This window comes from Myxocyprinus asiaticus, chromosome 13 (assembly GCF_019703515.2).
Source record: "Myxocyprinus asiaticus isolate MX2 ecotype Aquarium Trade chromosome 13, UBuf_Myxa_2, whole genome shotgun sequence".
Classification (NCBI taxonomy): domain Eukaryota; kingdom Metazoa; phylum Chordata; class Actinopteri; order Cypriniformes; family Catostomidae; genus Myxocyprinus; species Myxocyprinus asiaticus.
The window spans coordinates 34,289,232-34,307,994 of record NC_059356.1 but is presented as its reverse complement, the minus strand read 5'-3'; the positions used below and the strand labels follow the sequence as shown (position 1 = coordinate 34,307,994).

Sequence of the window (18,763 nt, the reverse complement as noted above, 5' to 3'; positions counted from 1 at the left end):
ATTGCTTTGTTTGTCTGAGCGGTCTGACATGTCAACATCTGGCTCAACCTATGATGCGAGTTTGGGGTAGGACTGCCTGTTTGTCAGAACGAGGGAATATGGAGGGTGGGAGGACAGAATGAGTGTTTAGGAACAATAATTATTTTTGTTTTGGTGCCGCTAGTGGAGCAGAAATTGCACACTTCACCTTTTAAGCGTTGTGTCTTTGAAGCAGTAAAATGTAGTGTTTTTAATCAGTTTGTCTAACACTGTCACAGAGTACCATTGATTCTGGTGGGGAATAAATCTGATCTGGTGGAGCACAGCAGCATGGAGACCATCCTGCCCATCATGAATCAGTACTCGGAGATCGAGACCTGTGTGGAGGTGAGAGGTGCACTCAGTCTATATGACATCACTGTCTTTTATACCTTTTAGATTGAACACTTGGACAAGACATTAGTTTTAGTGTAATATTTTAGCTTTACCTTCTGATCTAAGCTTGAAGATGCTGATACATGTTGTACACGCCTCTCAGTGCTCTAGTATATTAGACACCGAGTGTGTGCAGAGGGATAGTAGCACCATGGAGGAAAGTGACATCACTCTGTGGGTCATGTATCTGCACTCATTCCTGCTGCAGTGGTGGCATTATTTTCAATCTACAAGAAGAGACAGACGGTTCACACTAAGTCAGTAAATCAGTCCTTTTAATTTGTCCAACAATACTGCAAGTGCTTTTCTAATTGGGCTCCTATAAATGTCAAAAGAGTCATTGTTGAGTTTATAAAAGAATTAATGGGTGTTAATTTATTAAAAGAATATTCCGGGTTTAATACAAGTTAAGCTCAATCGACAGCATTTGTGGCATAATATTTATTACTGCAAAAATGTATTTCCATTTCTTTTCTTAAAAAACAAAAAGAAAAGCAAAATCTGGGTTACAGTGAGGCACTTAAAATGGCCAATCACCCAATGCGGCCAATCCGTAAATGTTAAAATACTCAAATTTTCAAAAGTATACTCACAAGACTGAAACAATATGCATGTTAAAGTGATTTTAGTGTTAATTTTACAACTTTATTGCCATAACAGCATAATACTGTAAACCTTAAAACAACTGTAAAATAGATGATTTTAACAACTTTACAGCTAAACAATTACATGAGTTTTAACAGAAGAATTAATGTAAGTGCTTTTATGAAATTAGAAGCTTTACCTTTCTGCCAAAAATTGTCCATTTTCACTTCCATTGTAAGTGCCTCACTGTAACCTCGTTGTTTGCTTTTTAAAGAAAAGGAGGAACGAGTCTAAATTAATTTTTGTTGTTATCAACATTGTCAGAAGTGCTGTCGATTGATCATAACTTGTATTGAGCCCAAAATATTTCTTTAAGCTTTTATTAAATTAGAAGTGTTTATTATTTTAGAAGTAGAAGTACTGCTTTGGATTTAGATTGGATTCTCAGCCTAAGGACTTAAATCTTACCCTTGAATGCTGCACTTACCTTTTAAAAATATAGCTCAGACAAGAACCAAGATCAGATGTGTTGTCCTGATGCAATGTTCACTTAAAATTAAATGTTTAAAATTCATATTCTCCCATCATTTACTCACCTTCATGCCATCCGTCATCATTTGTATGACTTTCTTTCTTCTGCAGAACACAAAGATTTAAAAAAAAAAATATTTCAGCTCTCTTGGTCTACACAATGCAAGTGAATGGTGACCTGAAATTTGAAGCTCCAAAAGGGACATAAAGGCATCTTAAAAGTAATCCATAAGACTCCAGTGGTTAAATCCATATCGTCTGAAGTGATATGATAGATATGGATTAGAAACATTCAATATTTAAGTCTTTTTTTACTGAAAATCTACACTTTCACATTCATCCACCTACTGGTTGGGGCAGGTCAAAGGTGAAGATTAATAGTAAAAAAGGACTTAAATATTGATCTGTTTCTCATCCTCACCTATTATATCACTTCTGAAGATATGGATTTAACTACTGGAGTCTTATGGATCACTTATATGCTGACTTTGTGTCCTTTTTTGGACCTTCTGTGTTCTGGTCAACATTCACTTGCATTGTGAGGACCAACATAGCTGAGATATTCTTCTAAAAGTCTTTGTTTGTGTTTTGCAAAATAAAGAAAGTCATACACATCTGGGATGGCATGAGGTAGAGTAAATGATGGGATAATTGTCATTTTTGGATGAACTATCCCTTTAATGGCTTTATTACTTTTTTTTTTCTTTTTTTTTTTTTTAAGTGTTCAGCCAAAAACCTGAAGAATATCTCCGAGTTGTTCTACTACGCTCAAAAAGCTGTTCTGCACCCCACAGGACCATTATATTCCCCTGAAGAGAAAGAGGTAAGAGATTTAGCTGAGAAGAAACACCTCAGATTATGCTTGTAGAGCTGTTGGTGCTGTTATCATGGCCACAGAATATCTGAATAGAGAACACGAGACATACTGTTATACTGTTAAAGTGCCTTTCACCATAATAATACCCGTATGGTTTTTTTGTCTGATGGAGAGTACAACATTAAGTGTTAGATTTGAAGTATTGGTTGGATTGCTGAAGCAAAACACCCACATTTATTGATATTTTTGGAGTAATGAGTTCTTTTTTTCTCTTCAGATGAAGCCATCTTGCATAAAAGCACTAACTCGCATTTTCAAAATATCTGACCTGGACAATGATGGCATTTTGAATGACAATGAGCTTAATTTTTTCCAGGTAAGAGAAGTTTATTTATCTGAAAAGAAAATTCAGGATTTTTTTCTTGTATTGTAGGATGTACAGTACGAACGAGTAAGGCCACGTTCACACCTGTGCTGTGTGAATGGGACCGTACTGGACAACTAGTTGTTAGTTACGTCATGTACAGTGAAAGACACGCTGCACTGTACACGTGTGTGTGTCTCGTGTGTTTCATGTGGGGTTTCATTAACTCACGGCTCCTGCCTAGTCATAAGCAAAGACAACGATACGCATTTGTTGGATGGTTATTAGGGCTGGGCGATAGGACGATGTTATCGGATATCGACGATATCTTACAAACATCCCGATGCTGATTGTGACACTCAATTGACAGACGTTGATCGACAATATCGGTAAATGGCAAAACCATGGATCTGGGAAGTCAGCAAATATATTCAACTGTAGCCCAGGGTGTGAAACTAGCACCTGCCAAATGCGACAAGTCTGAATACTGTTGGCAAGCTCCTCGTCTGAATGTATTTCATGTGCGGGTAATTTTGCTCATCTACCCACAACAGGCGGGGGACCTGTAAGACGTCTCAAAGTGACACATGAAAAGAAATGCTGTTATTCACAAAGACACACGAACGAAAAGCCATCAAAGCTCGTGTCTGATTCGCTGTTTGTTCAGAGGCGTGCAGCATGAGGCTGTCTTGTGGAACAGGTGCATGTAAAGAGTTTTCACTCATTTTTCTCTGTTTCATTCGTCTGAAAACTGTTTGCAAGAATAATGTCATCTATGAGAATGCTGCAAATGATCTCCGATCATCTCAGGAGGTGCTGTGAGTTTAGTTCACTTTATTTCCACAAAGCAGTTTGCGGTTTACATGCATTGTGAATGCAACTCTGCAGGTTCAGTAAATATACAGGTATCTTTGTATTAAAGAAACAAATACGAAAGTGATTAAATCATAAAGTAATACAAGACACGTTCACCTTAAACCTAAAATTGAGTTCTATTTTACTTTCTTTAGGCAGCATAAACTGTATTATCAAAATGCAACACAAACACAAATTTGATAAGAACACACATTTGGCAGCATTATTTTGGAAACACAAGGGAATTTATTAGGCTTATTTATTATGATTATTATTGTCTTTACATTTATAATTGTTTTTAGTTCTTAATCTGTAGGCTGTTAGTAATTTTCCACCTGATGTCGTTGACGGATGCTTGTGTGATGGCAAATGGGCCGTTGGAGATTTTTGGATCACATCGTTATTTTAATTGCTTTTTCATTTAAAGTGCAATTTGAATTTAGAAACGTCTTTTGTTTGTTTTTCATGTTTCAATAAAAGATTTTAATTTTTAGAGCAAAATCAATAAAGCAAAAATATTCACTGACCCTCAGCAGGAGAGTTGACGATATAATCGTATATTGCGGTGTATTTTAAGGCAATTACCGATAAAATATTTTTTACATATCGCCCAGCCCTACTGGTTATGTATTAATATCGACAGTTAGATCATCGTTCGGTTCTCAAATTGGTGGAAAAGCAGGTCCGTATTGAGATCAGTTCTTAATTTTCCCGGTAACCGCTAGGGCTGAACAATTAACCGAAATTAAATCGAAATCACGATTTGACCCAGTGCGATTATCAAACCACAAGTGCTGCGATTTTAATTAAATAAATAATTAGTCTCCATGTGCTTCCCGCTGTGGTGTGCCTATGTGCACAGCTGTTTGTCTGTAGTGCTTTCTTAAATACATGTAAATGGGTTCATTGTATTACACATGTAGTTTCAAAGTGGTTCTGTGCTCCATACACACACATTCTATCTGTCTGCTGCCCTGAGTGACAGATGTACTCTTGAGTTCGGTTCGGTGCGCTAACGTGCGATATGCGCCTTATTTAAAGCGCCCCCGATTTACTTTAATTGCACATTTGCATAATTTCACATACAGTATATGTTTGGCCAGTACAATTGACTATACACATTTAAAATAACCCCATGAGAGCGTGTTTTTGTTGACAGCAAGGCAGATGAGAGCATTTCCTTCACAACAGGCTGTTCTCATCTCATCTACAAACATCCGTGTCAGCCCTTTCAGTTTTCAAAATAAAAGCTTCCGCCGAAATAAAGACTTAGGGTTTAACCAGACTGCATAGTAAGTTAAGAAATTATTAAATAAATTACTATTGAATAATAATAATAATACATTATTATAGCAATATTGTTATTATTATTATACAACAATATATTTCTATAATAATTTTTTAACATCATTATTATTGCAATAACATAATATTCAAATTGACTGGGTTTAAAAAACCCTTTCACAAATTGGACTATTATTATTATTATTTTATTTTTTTTTACAAAGCAGACAGATGCAATGTGATCGTGATGTTTTTCCTCCCTCTGTTTCACTGTTTTATTTATTTACTTTGATTAATTTGAGAACTGTATTTTCGGTCGGCAGTAAAGCATGGGAAAAACATGGTTTAATTTTGGTTGAAAGAAATGACGCTTTGTTGTATGTTTATCATATCACAGTTCAATCGCAAAAAATAAACGCAATTCGATTTTTTTGTCCAAATCGTTCACCCCTAGTAACCACCTCCTTGCATGACCGGCATGGTGGAAAGGGGTTTGTGTGCGTGCTGCAATGTGAACTAAAATCTGTTGACTTTTTAAAAAAATGAATGAGCCGTTACACATGTCCTGACCCCACTTCATGTTTCAGTAGGAAACACGTCAGAACAACAAATAGAGCTGCACTTGTCAACTCAAGGCACTTCACTGCAACTTTAATATTTAGCGCCAGTGTCGAAAATTATCTTTACCATTTAAGGAATAGTTCACCCAGTGAAAATTCTCTCATTTACACATCATTGACTTACTTTCTTCAGCAGAACACAAACAAAAATTTTTAAAAGAATATTTGATTGAGCTCTGTTGGTCCTCACAATGCAAGTTAAATTTTCAAAGTTTTCCAGAACATTGAGGGTGCTTTCACACTTGGTATGATTGCTTGGACCGAAATAGATTTCATTTCCTCCCCCTGCCTCCGCTGGTCTCTGTTCACATCATATTTTTTTGGGTCTGAACCGCGGTCTGATTACGTTATCAAAGGGAGTACATGCGGCAGCTGTTTACCACTGTAATTAGGCAACAACTCAAGAAGACATCAGCTTCGCTGTGTTAAAGTATTCATCTCTTTGGATTTACCACCAAAACTTTACATGCACAAAACAACACATGTGTTTGTCTGCCACGGATACATTGAATGTGCAGTGATGTGAAGAATATTAGCGTTTGTCTGCTCCGAGCCCGTGGATGCATTGAAAGAGATGTGAAGAATGTGAGCTGCTCTCTGAAGGTGATTTATTTAGACACAAGCAGGTATGAGAAATGCATTATACCATAAGAATTGCCTGCAAAGATGCAAATTATACGTCATCAATAGCGGTTTTCTTCTGCTATTTGGTACGATTGCATTCACATCAGCAGCAAACCGCACCAGAGATCACATGAACCGTGCCCCAGACCACCTTTTCAAGTGGACTCGCGTGCAGTTCATGGATGCGCACCCGAGTTCGGAAAACAGCGTTCACACCACCCAAACGACGTCATTCGAGCTCGGGTGTGCACCAAAAGTGCAAGTGGTAAAGCACCCTGAAGCCCAAAAGGCAATATAAAAGTAATCCATAAGCCTCCAGTATTTAAATCCATATCTTCAGAAGCAATATGATTGGTGTGGGAGAGAAACAGATAAATATTTAAGTCCTATTTTTAACTGTAAATCTACACTTTCACCTCCACATTCTTGTGTGGAAGTGACTTTCACATTCAGCCACCTACTGGGTTGGGCTGGTCAAACGTGGAGATTGATAGTAAAAAAAAGGACTTAAAGGATTAGTTCACCCAAAAATTTAAATTCTCTAATCATTTACTTATCCTCATGCCATCCCAGATGTGTATGACTTTCTTTCATCTGCTGAATTCAAATTAAGATTTTTAGAAGAATATCTCAGCTCTGTAGGTCCATACAATGCAAGTAAATGGGTGCCACAATTTTAAAGCTCCAAAAATCACATAAGGCAGCATAAAAGTAATCCTCATGACTTCAGTGGTTAAACCTATATTTTCAGAAGCTATACTATTGGTGAAGGTGAGAAACAGATCAATATTTTTTTTTCCTATCAGTATCCACCTTTGACCAGCCCAAACCAGTAGGTGGATTTTCAGTAAAAAAAGGACTTAAATATTGATCTGTTTCTAATCCATATGTATCATATTGCTAAACTATTTCTTTAACAAGAGATAAAATGCATAACTAGGCCTAGAATAGAATACTTAGAACTATATCAGGTGTTACAAATAAAAACAGAGGAATTCACTATTAGGACTTTTTTTTTTTTTTGCCCCAACAGTTAAAATTGAGTGCATTTTTTTTTTTTCCAGTGGCATTTTTGTCCAGAACCCCCCATTATGTCTGATACTGCTTTGCGCTGAAATTACTGTGGCTTCCCCCCAAAAAAGATATGTATGTCTGATGGGCTGAGGTTGTTTTCATATTGCACAGTACCAAGTGCAGTGGATGATATGCTCTGGCAACATGGTTGATAATTGGTGGTCCTACTTTGCAGAGAACTTGTTTTAACATACCCTTGGCATCTCAAGCCCTGGAGGATGTGAAGAATGTTGTGCGGAAAAATATGTCAGATGGGGTGAAGGACAATGGCCTCACACTGAAGGGTGAGCTCATCAGAGAGACAAATAATGTTGCCCCTTTTATTTCTCTCTGGTCTGTTTGTTTCTCTGACTTTACTATGTGTATTCTCTGTCTGCCAGGCTTCTTGTTCCTTCATACACTATTTATTCAGAGAGGAAGGCATGAGACCACATGGACTGTGCTCAGGAGGTTTGGTTACGATGATGACCTGGAGCTGACCCAAGAATACCTGTTTCCATTGTGAGTCCCAGCCCATAACTTTCCAAAATTTTAAAGGGATAGTTCACCCAAAAAATGAAAATTCTCTCATTATTTACTCACCCTCATGATATCCCAGGTGTGTATGACTTTCTTCTACTGAACATATTTGAAGAAAAATAGAACAATATCTCAGCTCAGTAGGTCCTTAAAATGCAAGTGGATGGTGATCCGACATTTGAATCTCCAAAAATCACATACAGTCAGCATAAACATCATCAATATGACTGCAGCAGTAAAATTAATGTCTTCTAAAGCAACACGATAGCTTTTGGTGCGAAACAGATCAGTGTTATGTACTTTTTGACTGTCATTGCATCCGGTAAGCTTCATGAGAATGCTAAGTTCACGCGGTCTCTTGTGTGACGTATTCGCGTTGGCATGTTACAGACGTGATCTCACGTTCTTTTCTCGGTTGAGACATCTAGGATAAGCACACAAATGCACCACTGTGAAAAAAAAATACAGATCTAAACCAAAACCAACGAAGTTGTACAGCATTCCTCCTACATGATTACATCACACGTACAATACCACTGCTGTCCAGAAGCGATTGTTTACAGTTAAAAAGTACTTGCATTTTTATCTTTTTCGCACCAAAATGATCGTGTTGCTTTAAAAGACATTCATTTAACAGCTGGAGTTGTATCGATGATGTTTATGCTGACTGTCTCTGATCACTATCCACTTGCATTATAAGGACCTACTGAGCTAAGATATTTTTCTATTTTTCTTCAAATGTGTTCTGGAGTAAGAAAGTCATATACACCTGGGATATCATGAGGGTGAGTAAATAATGAGAGAATTTTTATTTCACCCTTTAACCTTGATGGGCTTTTGTCACAATAAATAGCTTAGAAATTGAAGTCCACTATCTCTGGGAGGGGCATATTGCATTTTTACCATGAATACTATAAATGTTTTCGTGACAAATGGCTTACTGCCCCGTTTTGTAAAGAAACAGAACCACTGTGTCCAATTGCAGTTTTCTAATCAGGTCAGATTAATTTTTAACATCCTTTTATTTTCATAGGTTCAAAATACCTCCAGATTGCACTACAGAGCTGAACCACAATGCCTACCTCTTCCTCCAGAGTGTCTTTGACAAGCATGACAAGGTGAGCTCAGCAAAATGTAATTCAGTTTCCCAAATAGCTGACATTGAAAAGAACAGTTATGTAACTTAAGTCAGTGGAGGGTATTTGAGTACAGAACATTGAAACTGCTATATAATAAAATACCTAGGTGTTTGTTTTGTTAAATAATACAATGCATTTTACATTGAAGGACATGTTAGGGGCTGTTCACACAAGATGTGTTCTTGCGTTCAAAACCAGTAAGACGCAGCACAGTGGAATAGAATGCAAGTCTCTCTCATTTTTAAGAGTTACATTTCTTAACTTGACACGGCATCTTAACTTGTCGCTCATGGCACAAGACACTGAAATAACTGTGAGAAATCAGTTTAGCACAAGGTACGTTGACAAATAATTAAAAACTGGCCCCCTTAATGAGTGGTTCGACTGCCCTATTGAATTATGTGTATTTTTTGTGTGTAACATTTGTGCTTCAGGATCGGGACTGTGCCCTGTCTCCAGATGAGCTGAAAGATTTATTCAAGGTCTTTCCCTACATGCCCTGGGGTCCTGATGTCAACAACACGGTCTGCACCAATGAACAGGGCTGGATCACTTACCAAGGCTACCTTTCCCAGTGGACGTGAGTGCCGCACTCATTCTACATTGCCATGTTGGTCTTGAACATACTGTAGTCATAGTTCTCCACTGAAGTAATTTGTCATCTTAGACTAACAACATACCTAGATGTACAACGCTGCTTAGAGTACCTGGGTTACCTTGGTTACTCCATTATTCAAGAACAGGAATCACAAGCAGCAGCTATTACAGGTAAGAAAGCTCAGTCAAGATCAAGTCTGCATTGTCTATAGAGTCTGGTTAAGCCATGCATTGTGTAATCGATTAACGTGTCCTCCCATGTGCAGTCACCAGGAATAAGCGCATTGACCTGCAGAAAAAACAAACCCAGCGAAGTGTTTTCCGCTGCAATGTCCTGGGAGCTCGAGGCAGCGGTAAAAGCGGTTTTCTGCAGGCTTTCCTGGGCAGGAATCTGGCGGTGAGTACAGATACCTCACAAAATCAAACAGCTTCTCAATTAAATAATTGATTGATTTTCACTCAATATTTCAGTGTCAGAAAAGGATAAGAGAAGACCACAAATCTTACTATGCCATTAGCACCACTTATGTTTATGGACAGGAGAAATACTTGCTTGTAAGTAAAAGCCCTGTGTCTTTGTAAACTACATAAAATATGATCGCCTTCATGTCTTACCACTCTTGATAACTGCTCTCTCTCTCAGTTGCATGAGTTGCTTCCAGACTTTGAGTTCCTTTCAGAAGCTGATCTGGCCTGTGATATCGTTTGCCTGGTCTATGACATCAGCAACCCTCGCTCCTTTGAGTACTGCGCTAAAGTCTACAAGGCGAGCAAGTTTGATATTTACTGGAAATACCTTTGCAATAACAAAAAGCATCATTTTGGACCTCTATGTTTGGACCCTGATATTCAGTCATTGGAAATTAATTGCGCAATCATTCAGTTTCCTGATATAAATCAGAGTACTTTTGTAAGCTTGTTTGCATCTATAAATTGTTACTAAGAACCTCCTTTTTAGTTTCTGCTTTACCCTGCGGAATTGGCTTTTTTTTTTTTGCCGGTTTGCTGATTATCCTGATTGAAGATAATTAAACTTTTTAACACTAACTTCAATGTCCATTTACAGAAATACTTTATTGACAGCAAGACCCCATGTGTAATTATTGCTGCCAAGTCAGACCTGCATGAAGCCCGTCAGTACTACAGTCCGTCACCATTGGATTTCTGCCGGAAACATAAACTTCACCCGCCACAGCTGTTCACCTGCAACACAGCTGAAGCACCCAGCAAAGACATCTACACTAAACTTACCACCATGGCCATGTATCCGTGAGTACAGCCTGCCTTTCCCCTCTTTAACCAGTCTGCCCCTTTGTTGACCCATCTTGTTAGATCAACCCTCTACGATCATGTTGGAGAAAGAATCGTCATAGGCTAGTACATTTTTGGTTTTACTCGACTTTTGACGACATGTAAGCATAATGTAACTAAAAAAACATATTAAGCAAACTGAGAGAGGGGGGCCTCTTCATATATATTCATGCAATATAGTATATTGTAATGCTTTTATTTTTTATTTTGCTTTATGACTTTAATCACATTTTATCTTTGTAAAAATATACAAATTTCACATTCTATCAATTTATATGATGTCATGAAATCACATTTTTAATAATGATACAAGCTGTTGTCACTGTTTGAAATTTCGTACACATTTTTAACAAAACAATTCACAAGGTAGGAACCTAATAATGAAAATTAGGGGTCATGATTGTGAAATTTGGCTGACAATTAATTGTCAAACAAATAATTGCGATTATGACGATTAATTGCCTGTTTTAGGGCTATGATGATTAATTGTCTGTTTCAGGTGTATCACGAATATGACGATTAATTACTATATAAACTCACTATGTGTGCTTCATGCACATAAAGTCATTTATACAAATTTAGCTTGGGTCATATAATAAAATAAGGGTATATGATTTCTTTTCAGGCTTCAAAAACATATGAATGACAGTCAAATATAAAAGTAGAACATTTAAAATAATTAAAATAATATTTTAATGATCAAAATATGTCTAAATAACTAAAATATATCTCTTACTTTTGATCCATTGGACTTGTTCAATGTTTTGTTTTCTTTTGCTTCTTTTGTAACCCAGCCAACCTGTATAGCTATTATATATTATATTATATTATGCAATAGTAAAATATTTCTGCCTTAAATTCTTCACTTTCGCACATTATTTTAAGGCTCTCTGATTAACTCACAAGCCCTTATCTCTCGTGAAGGAAGACTCTTGAGATTCTGTTTCTTGCATTTTATCATCTCCACAGAAATAGAGTAGGGCATCTCCTCTGTCTCACTGCGTGTTATTAACACTGTGTGAATAAACCCACAATGACCATTTGCCATTACATGGCCGTTAAGTGAAACTGGAGCGCTTTGCATTCACAAAATTAATACGTTTAAACCTTGTTTATATTTTCGCAAGAGTTTGGCGCAAGCCTCTGTAGACGGCGTGCACATCAGAGCGCTTAAGAAAGTGGTTCATCTTCACATGCTCTCAAGAGAGCTGCTCTTGTGACGTCCACGGTGCGGTTCCCTGAGATGCTCGGAGGTCAACTGAATGAGACACAAGTGCTTTTTCCTGCACGCTCATGAGACAGCATGCAGGGAAAGACGAGGCTGAATACAGCTTAATCAACTGCTTTTTATTCAGTATAAGGGCCTCGGTGCTTGGACATTACACAACTCTATCACTGGCGAGTGAAATGTTAATATTTACTTGCCAGTGGCTAATAACGGACATTTTTTGGTCGCATAATGCGAAATTTACTTTCATATGTGAGTGATTTACTCGCAATGTAGAGGGCTGTAGATTGTGTTTGGCTAGACCGTCTCTTGTGTGTCTGTGTGGATGTTGTTTTCCTTTTGCGCATGTGTTATATTAAGCAGCTATATTGCATTTCAGTGTTGTTTTTTCTATCAACAAACTCTGGTGCAGAGATATCATTTGGTCTTTATTGCATAAGTGCTCAACAATTGTGGGTAGAGTTGTTCTATATGGGCTGGTGATGAACCGTTCTTTCCTAAGTTTGTGTATAGTAGTAACTAGAAAGAGCCAGATGTTACAGTAGGATTGTGGCCCACAAAGGATTCCAATCTGGCCCGCGAGGTGATTTGAGGAAAATAAAATGCTTAAAAGCATTCATGTTGATTGTTGAAATTATTTTACCAAGTTTTGATTTTGCAGTCTGAATTGAATGAGGCCGTGAAATAACACCAAAACAGCACGCCTTTATATTGCGTTATGTTTGCTGGCTGCGCTCAACATTAAACACAGCGTGACTGGTGTAGTTTGATTCTCGAACTAATGAATCTTATAAGCCGGTACTTTCAATTAATTTCTCCAAACGACTCGCCAACTCACAAGTTATTAGTTTGAACCAGTCTGATGAATACTTCACTGAATAAACTCAATGAAACACAGCATCTGAATTATGTCTGATTCACTTAAGAAACCGCAAGTCTTTGCTCTCTGTCATACCAAAATTAAAAAAGAACTGTTTTGTGTAAAAAAATAAAAAATGAAGAAAAAAATCAATTTAAGTTTAATTAAATGTAAAACTTAATTCAGTCATTACACTTATTCAAATTGTAACATTAAGATGGGCAAATTTTGTAATAAATGGTTTTATAATCTTCATACATGATTTGTATATTGAGTATACAGTGCTGTGAAAAAGTATTTGCTGATCCTGATTTCTTCTATTTTGTGTATTTTTCATACTAAATAATTTTAGATCTTCAAACGAGATTTAACATAATGCAGTTTTCAAATATTATATATTTTTTATTGTAGCAAAGAATTTATCCAACACCTATATCACCCATGTGGAAAAATTAACTGCTCTGTTAAACTTAATAGCTGGTTTTGCCACCTTTAGCAGCAACAACTGCAAGCAAACGCTTTCGATAACTGGAGATCAGTCTTTCACAACATTGTGGTAGAATTTTAGCCCACTATTCTTTGCAAAACTGCTTTAGTTGAGCCACATTGGAGGGTTTTCGAGCATGAACTGCCCGTTTAAGGTCCTGCCACATCATCTCAATTGGGTTCAAGTCAGGACTTTGACTAGGCCACTCTAAAACTTTTAATTTAGCTTCTTTTGAGCCATTCAGATGTGGACTTATTCCTATGCTTTGGATCATTGTCTTGCTGCATAATCCAGTTGCGCTTGAGCTTCAACTCACAAACTGATGACCGGACGTTCTCCTTTAGGACATTCTGGTAGAGAGCAGAATTCATGTTTCCCTCAATTATTGCAAGTCACCCTGGCCCTCAAGCAGCAAAGCCTCCCCACACCATCACACTACCACCACCATGCTTGACCGTAGGTATGATGTTCTTTTTGTGGAATTCTGTTTTTTTATTTTTTATTTTTTTATCCCCTTTTCTCCCAATTTTGAATGCCCAATTCCCACTAATTAGTAGTAGTGCCCAACCGATTTATCGGTCGGCCGATATTAGCCTTTCACCGATATATCTGTATCGGCGTATATTTTACCGATATGCGCAGATATTAAAACATTTTTCAGAACATATAATGCAGAAAACAATACTTTAGAATTGTCATAATGTAGTTTGTCCAGCAGAGTGCGCTCCAACTCCACTGTTTACAGAGCTGAGCTGACGGTGGCTCTGCAGACAGGGTGGAGTTAAGTGGTGCGGTGTGGAGTTAAGTGGTGTCTTCTCGGTAAGTTGCTAACTAGTTTGTGAAATACATACTGGAAAGTTAATAAACAATGACCCCATCATTTTCCATTTTTAATATAACATTAACCCTGTCCCTGACAACCATGTCACTCATGTTTATCTTTGCTCTTGTTTGTTATGTTAGCCAGCTATAGTTTGTCAGTGCAGTCAGTAACATAGCAGATTGAAAGGTAAACATCAGAGCATCTTTTTGCAGCTCAGTGGATTGTGTCTGTTGAGTGCTGATTTCACGCTACGTTGTTACCTAGTTGGTGAGACCTAATGCCGTTCCATCTTTTACTCTCCGTGACAACGAGCTTATAGCTAATTAGCTAACCACGTAGCTACTTTCATTGTTGTCAGCTGATTGAAAGCTAATGTGTAAACATGTATTCACCAAACTGTTTTGTTCAGGATTCACAGTTTGGTACCCCCTTCAACCAAACAATTCCAGTCGTTGCATTTATAAAATGTAATATTTAAAAGTCTGGTTTTCCACCGTTGAAAGTTTCCCCTGAACTTGTATAACAGAATACGGTGTAACACTGCTGCCGCTGTTTATCTCTTGACTCGGCAGTATTAATATAATCAGCATTTAACTGATACTAAACAGTAATACTGATGTTTATTTAGCTATTTTTTATTTTTTATTCTTTATTTTAATGGTCAGCATTTGACTGATACTAAACATACAGTAGTGATGTTTATTTAGCTATTTATTTAATTTAAATTTATTCTTTATTTTAATGGTTAGCAATTGACATACTAAACACTACTGATGTTTATTTAGCTATTTATTGTATTTTTATTTATTCTTTTTTTTTCTCAGTATTCATTTATAGAATTTGTTGACAATGTATAATAATGTCAAATATTCTTTTATAAAAATATTTAAGAAAGCAGCCTTCTGAGTACCTTTGCATAGTCATATCGGTGCACATTCCACATAGAAAATGTCTGTGTTCATTCCAGCTCAAAAATTAACTATATCGGCCACCATATCGGTAATCAGCGAATTTTCCCCCTCTAAAATCGGTATCGGTCTCAAAAATCCCATATCTCTCTACTTAGTAGGTCCTCGTGGTGGCGCGGTTACCTCAATCCGGGTAGCGGAGGACAAGTCACAGTTGCCTCCGCTTCTGAGACTGTCAGTCCGCGCAACTTATCACGTGGCTCGCTGTGCATGACACTACGGAGACTCTGCATGTGGAGGCTCATGCTACCCTCTGTGATCCATGCGCAACTTACCACGCGCCCCATTGAGAACAAGAACCACTAATCGCGACCATGAGGAGGTTACCCCATGTGACTCTACCCTCCCTAGCAACCGGGCCAATTTGTTTGCTTAGGAGATCTGGCTGGAGTCACTCGGCACACCCTGGATTTCGAACTTGTGACTCCAGGGGTGGTAGTCAGCGTCAATACTCTCTGAGCTACCCAGGCCCCCGGAATTCTGTTTTTGATTTTCGCCAGATGTAACGGGACCCCTGTCTTCCAAACAGTTCCGCTTTTGACTCATCAGTCCATAGAACATTCTCCCAAAAGATTTGAGGATCATCAAGGTGTGTTTTGGCAAAATTCAGACGAGCCTTAATGTTCTTCTGGGTTAGCAGTGGTTTTTGCCTCGCCACTCTTCAATGGATGGCATTTTTGGCCAGTGTCTTTCTGGTAGTGGAATCATGAACAGTGACCTGTATTTTTATATTGTCCTTGGGTTTTTTGTGACTTCCTGTATGAGTCATCGCTGTGCTCTTGGAGAAATTTTGGAAGGTCGGCCACTTCTAGGAAGGTTCACTACTGTGCCAAGTTTTCTCCGTTTGAATATAATGGCTCTCACTGTGGTTCTTTGGAGTCCCAGAGCCTTTGAAATAGCTCTATAAGCCTTCCCAGACTGATGTATTTCAATCACCTTTTTTCTCATTTCTGGAATTTCTTTCGACCTTGGCATTGTGTGCTACTGGGTGAGACCTTTTAGCCAACTTCTTACTGCTGAAAAAGTTATATTTAGGTGTTGATTTGATTGAACAGGGCTAGCAGTAATCAGGCCTGGGTGTGACTAGTCCAGCTGAACCCCATTATGAATGCAGTTTTATAGATTTGTGGATTTAGTAACTAAGGGGGCAAATACTACTTCACACAGGCCCAGCTGGTATTGAATAACTTTTTTTGCTTCAATAAATAACATTATCTTTTAAAAACTATATTTTGTGTTTACTCAGATTGCCTTTTAACATAATTTTTAAAACAATTTAGTATGAGATGTACACAAAAACAGCACTGTGTGTGTGTGTGTGTGTGTGTGTGTGTGTGTGTGTGTGTGTGTGTGTGTGTGTGTGTGTGTGTGTGTGTGTGTGTGTGTACACACACACACACACACACACACTGGGGGCCAAAAGTTTGGAATAATGTATAGTTTTTGCTCTTATGGAAAGAAATTGGTAATTTTATTCACCAAAGTGGCATTCAACTGATCACAGTATATAGTCAGGACATTAATAACATGAAATATTACTATTACAATTTGAAAAAAATCTTCAGAACTTCTTAAACTACTTCAACGATCTCTCATCAAAAAATCCTCCATGTGCAGCAATGACAGCTTTGCAGATCCTTGGCATTCTAGCGTTAGTTTGTCCAGATACTCAGGTGACATTTCACAACACACTTCCTGTAGCACTTGCCCTATGTGGCTGTCTTGCCGGGCACTTCTCACGCACATTACAGTCTAGCTGATCCCACAAATGTTCAATGGGGTTAAGATCTATAACATTCTTTTCCAATTATCTGTTGTCCAATGTCTGTTTCTTTGCCCACTCTAACCTTTTCTTTTTGTTTTCTGTTTTAAAAGTGGCTTTTTCTTTGCAATTCTTCCCATAAGGCCTGCACCCCTGAGTCGTCTCTTTACTGTTGTACATGAAACTGGTGTTGAGCAGGTAGAATTCAATGAAGCTGTCAGCTGAGGACATGTGAGGTGTCTATTTCTCAAACTAGAGACTCTGATGTACTTATCCTCTTGTTTAGTTGTGCATCTGGGCCTTCCACATCTCTTTCTGTCCTTGTTAGAGCCAGTTGTCCTTTGTCTTTGAAGAATGTAGTGTACACCTTTGTATGAAATCTTTAGTTTTTTTTGGCAATTTCAAGCATTGTATAGCTTAATAATTATTGACTGGCGAGTTTCTAGAGAAAGCTGTTTCTTTTTTGCCATTTTTGACCTAATATTGACCTTAAGACATGCCAGTCTATTGTATACTGTGTGAACTCAAAATAAACACAAAGACAATGTTACGCTTCATTTAACGAACCAAATAGCTTTCAGCAGTGTTTGATATAATGGCAAGTGATTTTCTAGTACCAAATTAGCAATTTAGCATGATTACTCAAGGATAAGGCATTATAGTGATGGCTGCTGGAAATGGGGCCTGTCTAGATTTGATCAAAAATGACTTTTTTCAAATAGTGATGGTGCTGTTTTTTACATCAGTAATGTCCTGACTATACTTTGTGATAAGTTGAATGACACTTTGGTGAATAAAAGTACCAATTTCCTTCTGGAACAGCAAAATCTGTACATTATTCCAAACTTTTGGCTGTGTGTGTGTTTTATTTATATATATATATAATACACACACACTATATTGCCAAAAGTATTCGCTCATCTGCCTTTAGACGCATATGAACTTAAGTGACATCCCATTCTTAATCCATTGGGTTTAATATGACGTCGGCCCACCCTTTGCAGCTATAACAGCTTCAACTCTTCTGGGAAGGCTTTCCACAAGGTTTAGGAGTGTGTTTATGGGAATTTTTGACCATTCTTCCAGAAGCGCATTTGTGAGGTCAGACACTGATGTTGGACGAGACGGCCTGGCTCGCAGTCTTCGCTCTAATTCATCCCAAAGGTGCTCTATCGGGTTGAGGTCAGGACTCTGTGCAGGCCAGTCAAGTTCTTCCACACCAAACTCGCTCATCCATGTCTCTATGGACCTTGCTTTGTGCACTGGTGCGCAGTCATGTTGGAACAGGAAGGGGCCATCCCCAAACTGTTCCCATAATGTTGGGAGCATGGAATTGTCCAAAATCTCTTGGTATGCTGAAGCATTCAGAGTTCCTTTCACTGGAACTAAGGGGCCAAGCCCAGCTCCTGAAAAACAACCCCACACCATAATCCCCCCTCCACCAAACTTCACAGTTGGCACAATGCAGTCAGACAAGTACCGTTCTCCTGGCAACCGCCAAACCCAGACTCGTCCATCAGATTGCCAGATGGAGAAGTGTGATTCGTCACTCCAGAGAACGCGTCTCCACTGCTCTAGAGTCCAGTGGCGGCGTGCTTTACACCACTGCATCCGACGCTTTGTATTGCACTTGATGTATGGCTTGGATGCAGCTGCTCGGCCATGGAAACCCATTCCATGAAGCGCTCTACGCACTGTTCTTGAGCTAATCTGAAGGCCACATGAACTTTGGAGGTCTGTAGCAATTGACTCTGCAGAAAATTTCACGACTGGACTTGTTGCACAGGTGGCATCCTATCACAGTACCACGCTGGAATTCACTGAGCTCCTGAGAGCGGCCCATTCTTTCACAAATGTTTGTAGGTGCTTCATTTTATACACCTGTGGCCATGGAAGTGATTG

The 18,763-nt window shown here is 38.3% G+C and overlaps 1 protein-coding gene across 8 annotated transcripts in view; it reads left to right on the top strand.

Moving 5' to 3' along the window:
* LOC127450095 (mitochondrial Rho GTPase 1-A) overlaps positions 1-18,763 on the top strand; it is a 41,221-nt gene that overhangs the window by 10,507 nt on the left and 11,951 nt on the right. For all 8 annotated transcript variants that reach the window (XM_051713861.1, XM_051713853.1, XM_051713858.1 and 5 more), the window contains 12 exons: positions 258-366; positions 2,252-2,353; positions 2,625-2,723; positions 7,344-7,452; positions 7,549-7,669; positions 8,721-8,805; positions 9,261-9,406; positions 9,494-9,594; positions 9,690-9,820; positions 9,895-9,978; positions 10,067-10,189; positions 10,490-10,692. In XM_051713861.1, the coding sequence (XP_051569821.1) occupies positions 258-366; positions 2,252-2,353; positions 2,625-2,723; positions 7,344-7,452; positions 7,549-7,669; positions 8,721-8,805; positions 9,261-9,406; positions 9,494-9,594; positions 9,690-9,820; positions 9,895-9,978; positions 10,067-10,189; positions 10,490-10,692 (1,413 nt within the window). The remainder of the gene's footprint in view (positions 1-257; positions 367-2,251; positions 2,354-2,624; positions 2,724-7,343; positions 7,453-7,548; positions 7,670-8,720; positions 8,806-9,260; positions 9,407-9,493; positions 9,595-9,689; positions 9,821-9,894; positions 9,979-10,066; positions 10,190-10,489; positions 10,693-18,763) is intronic.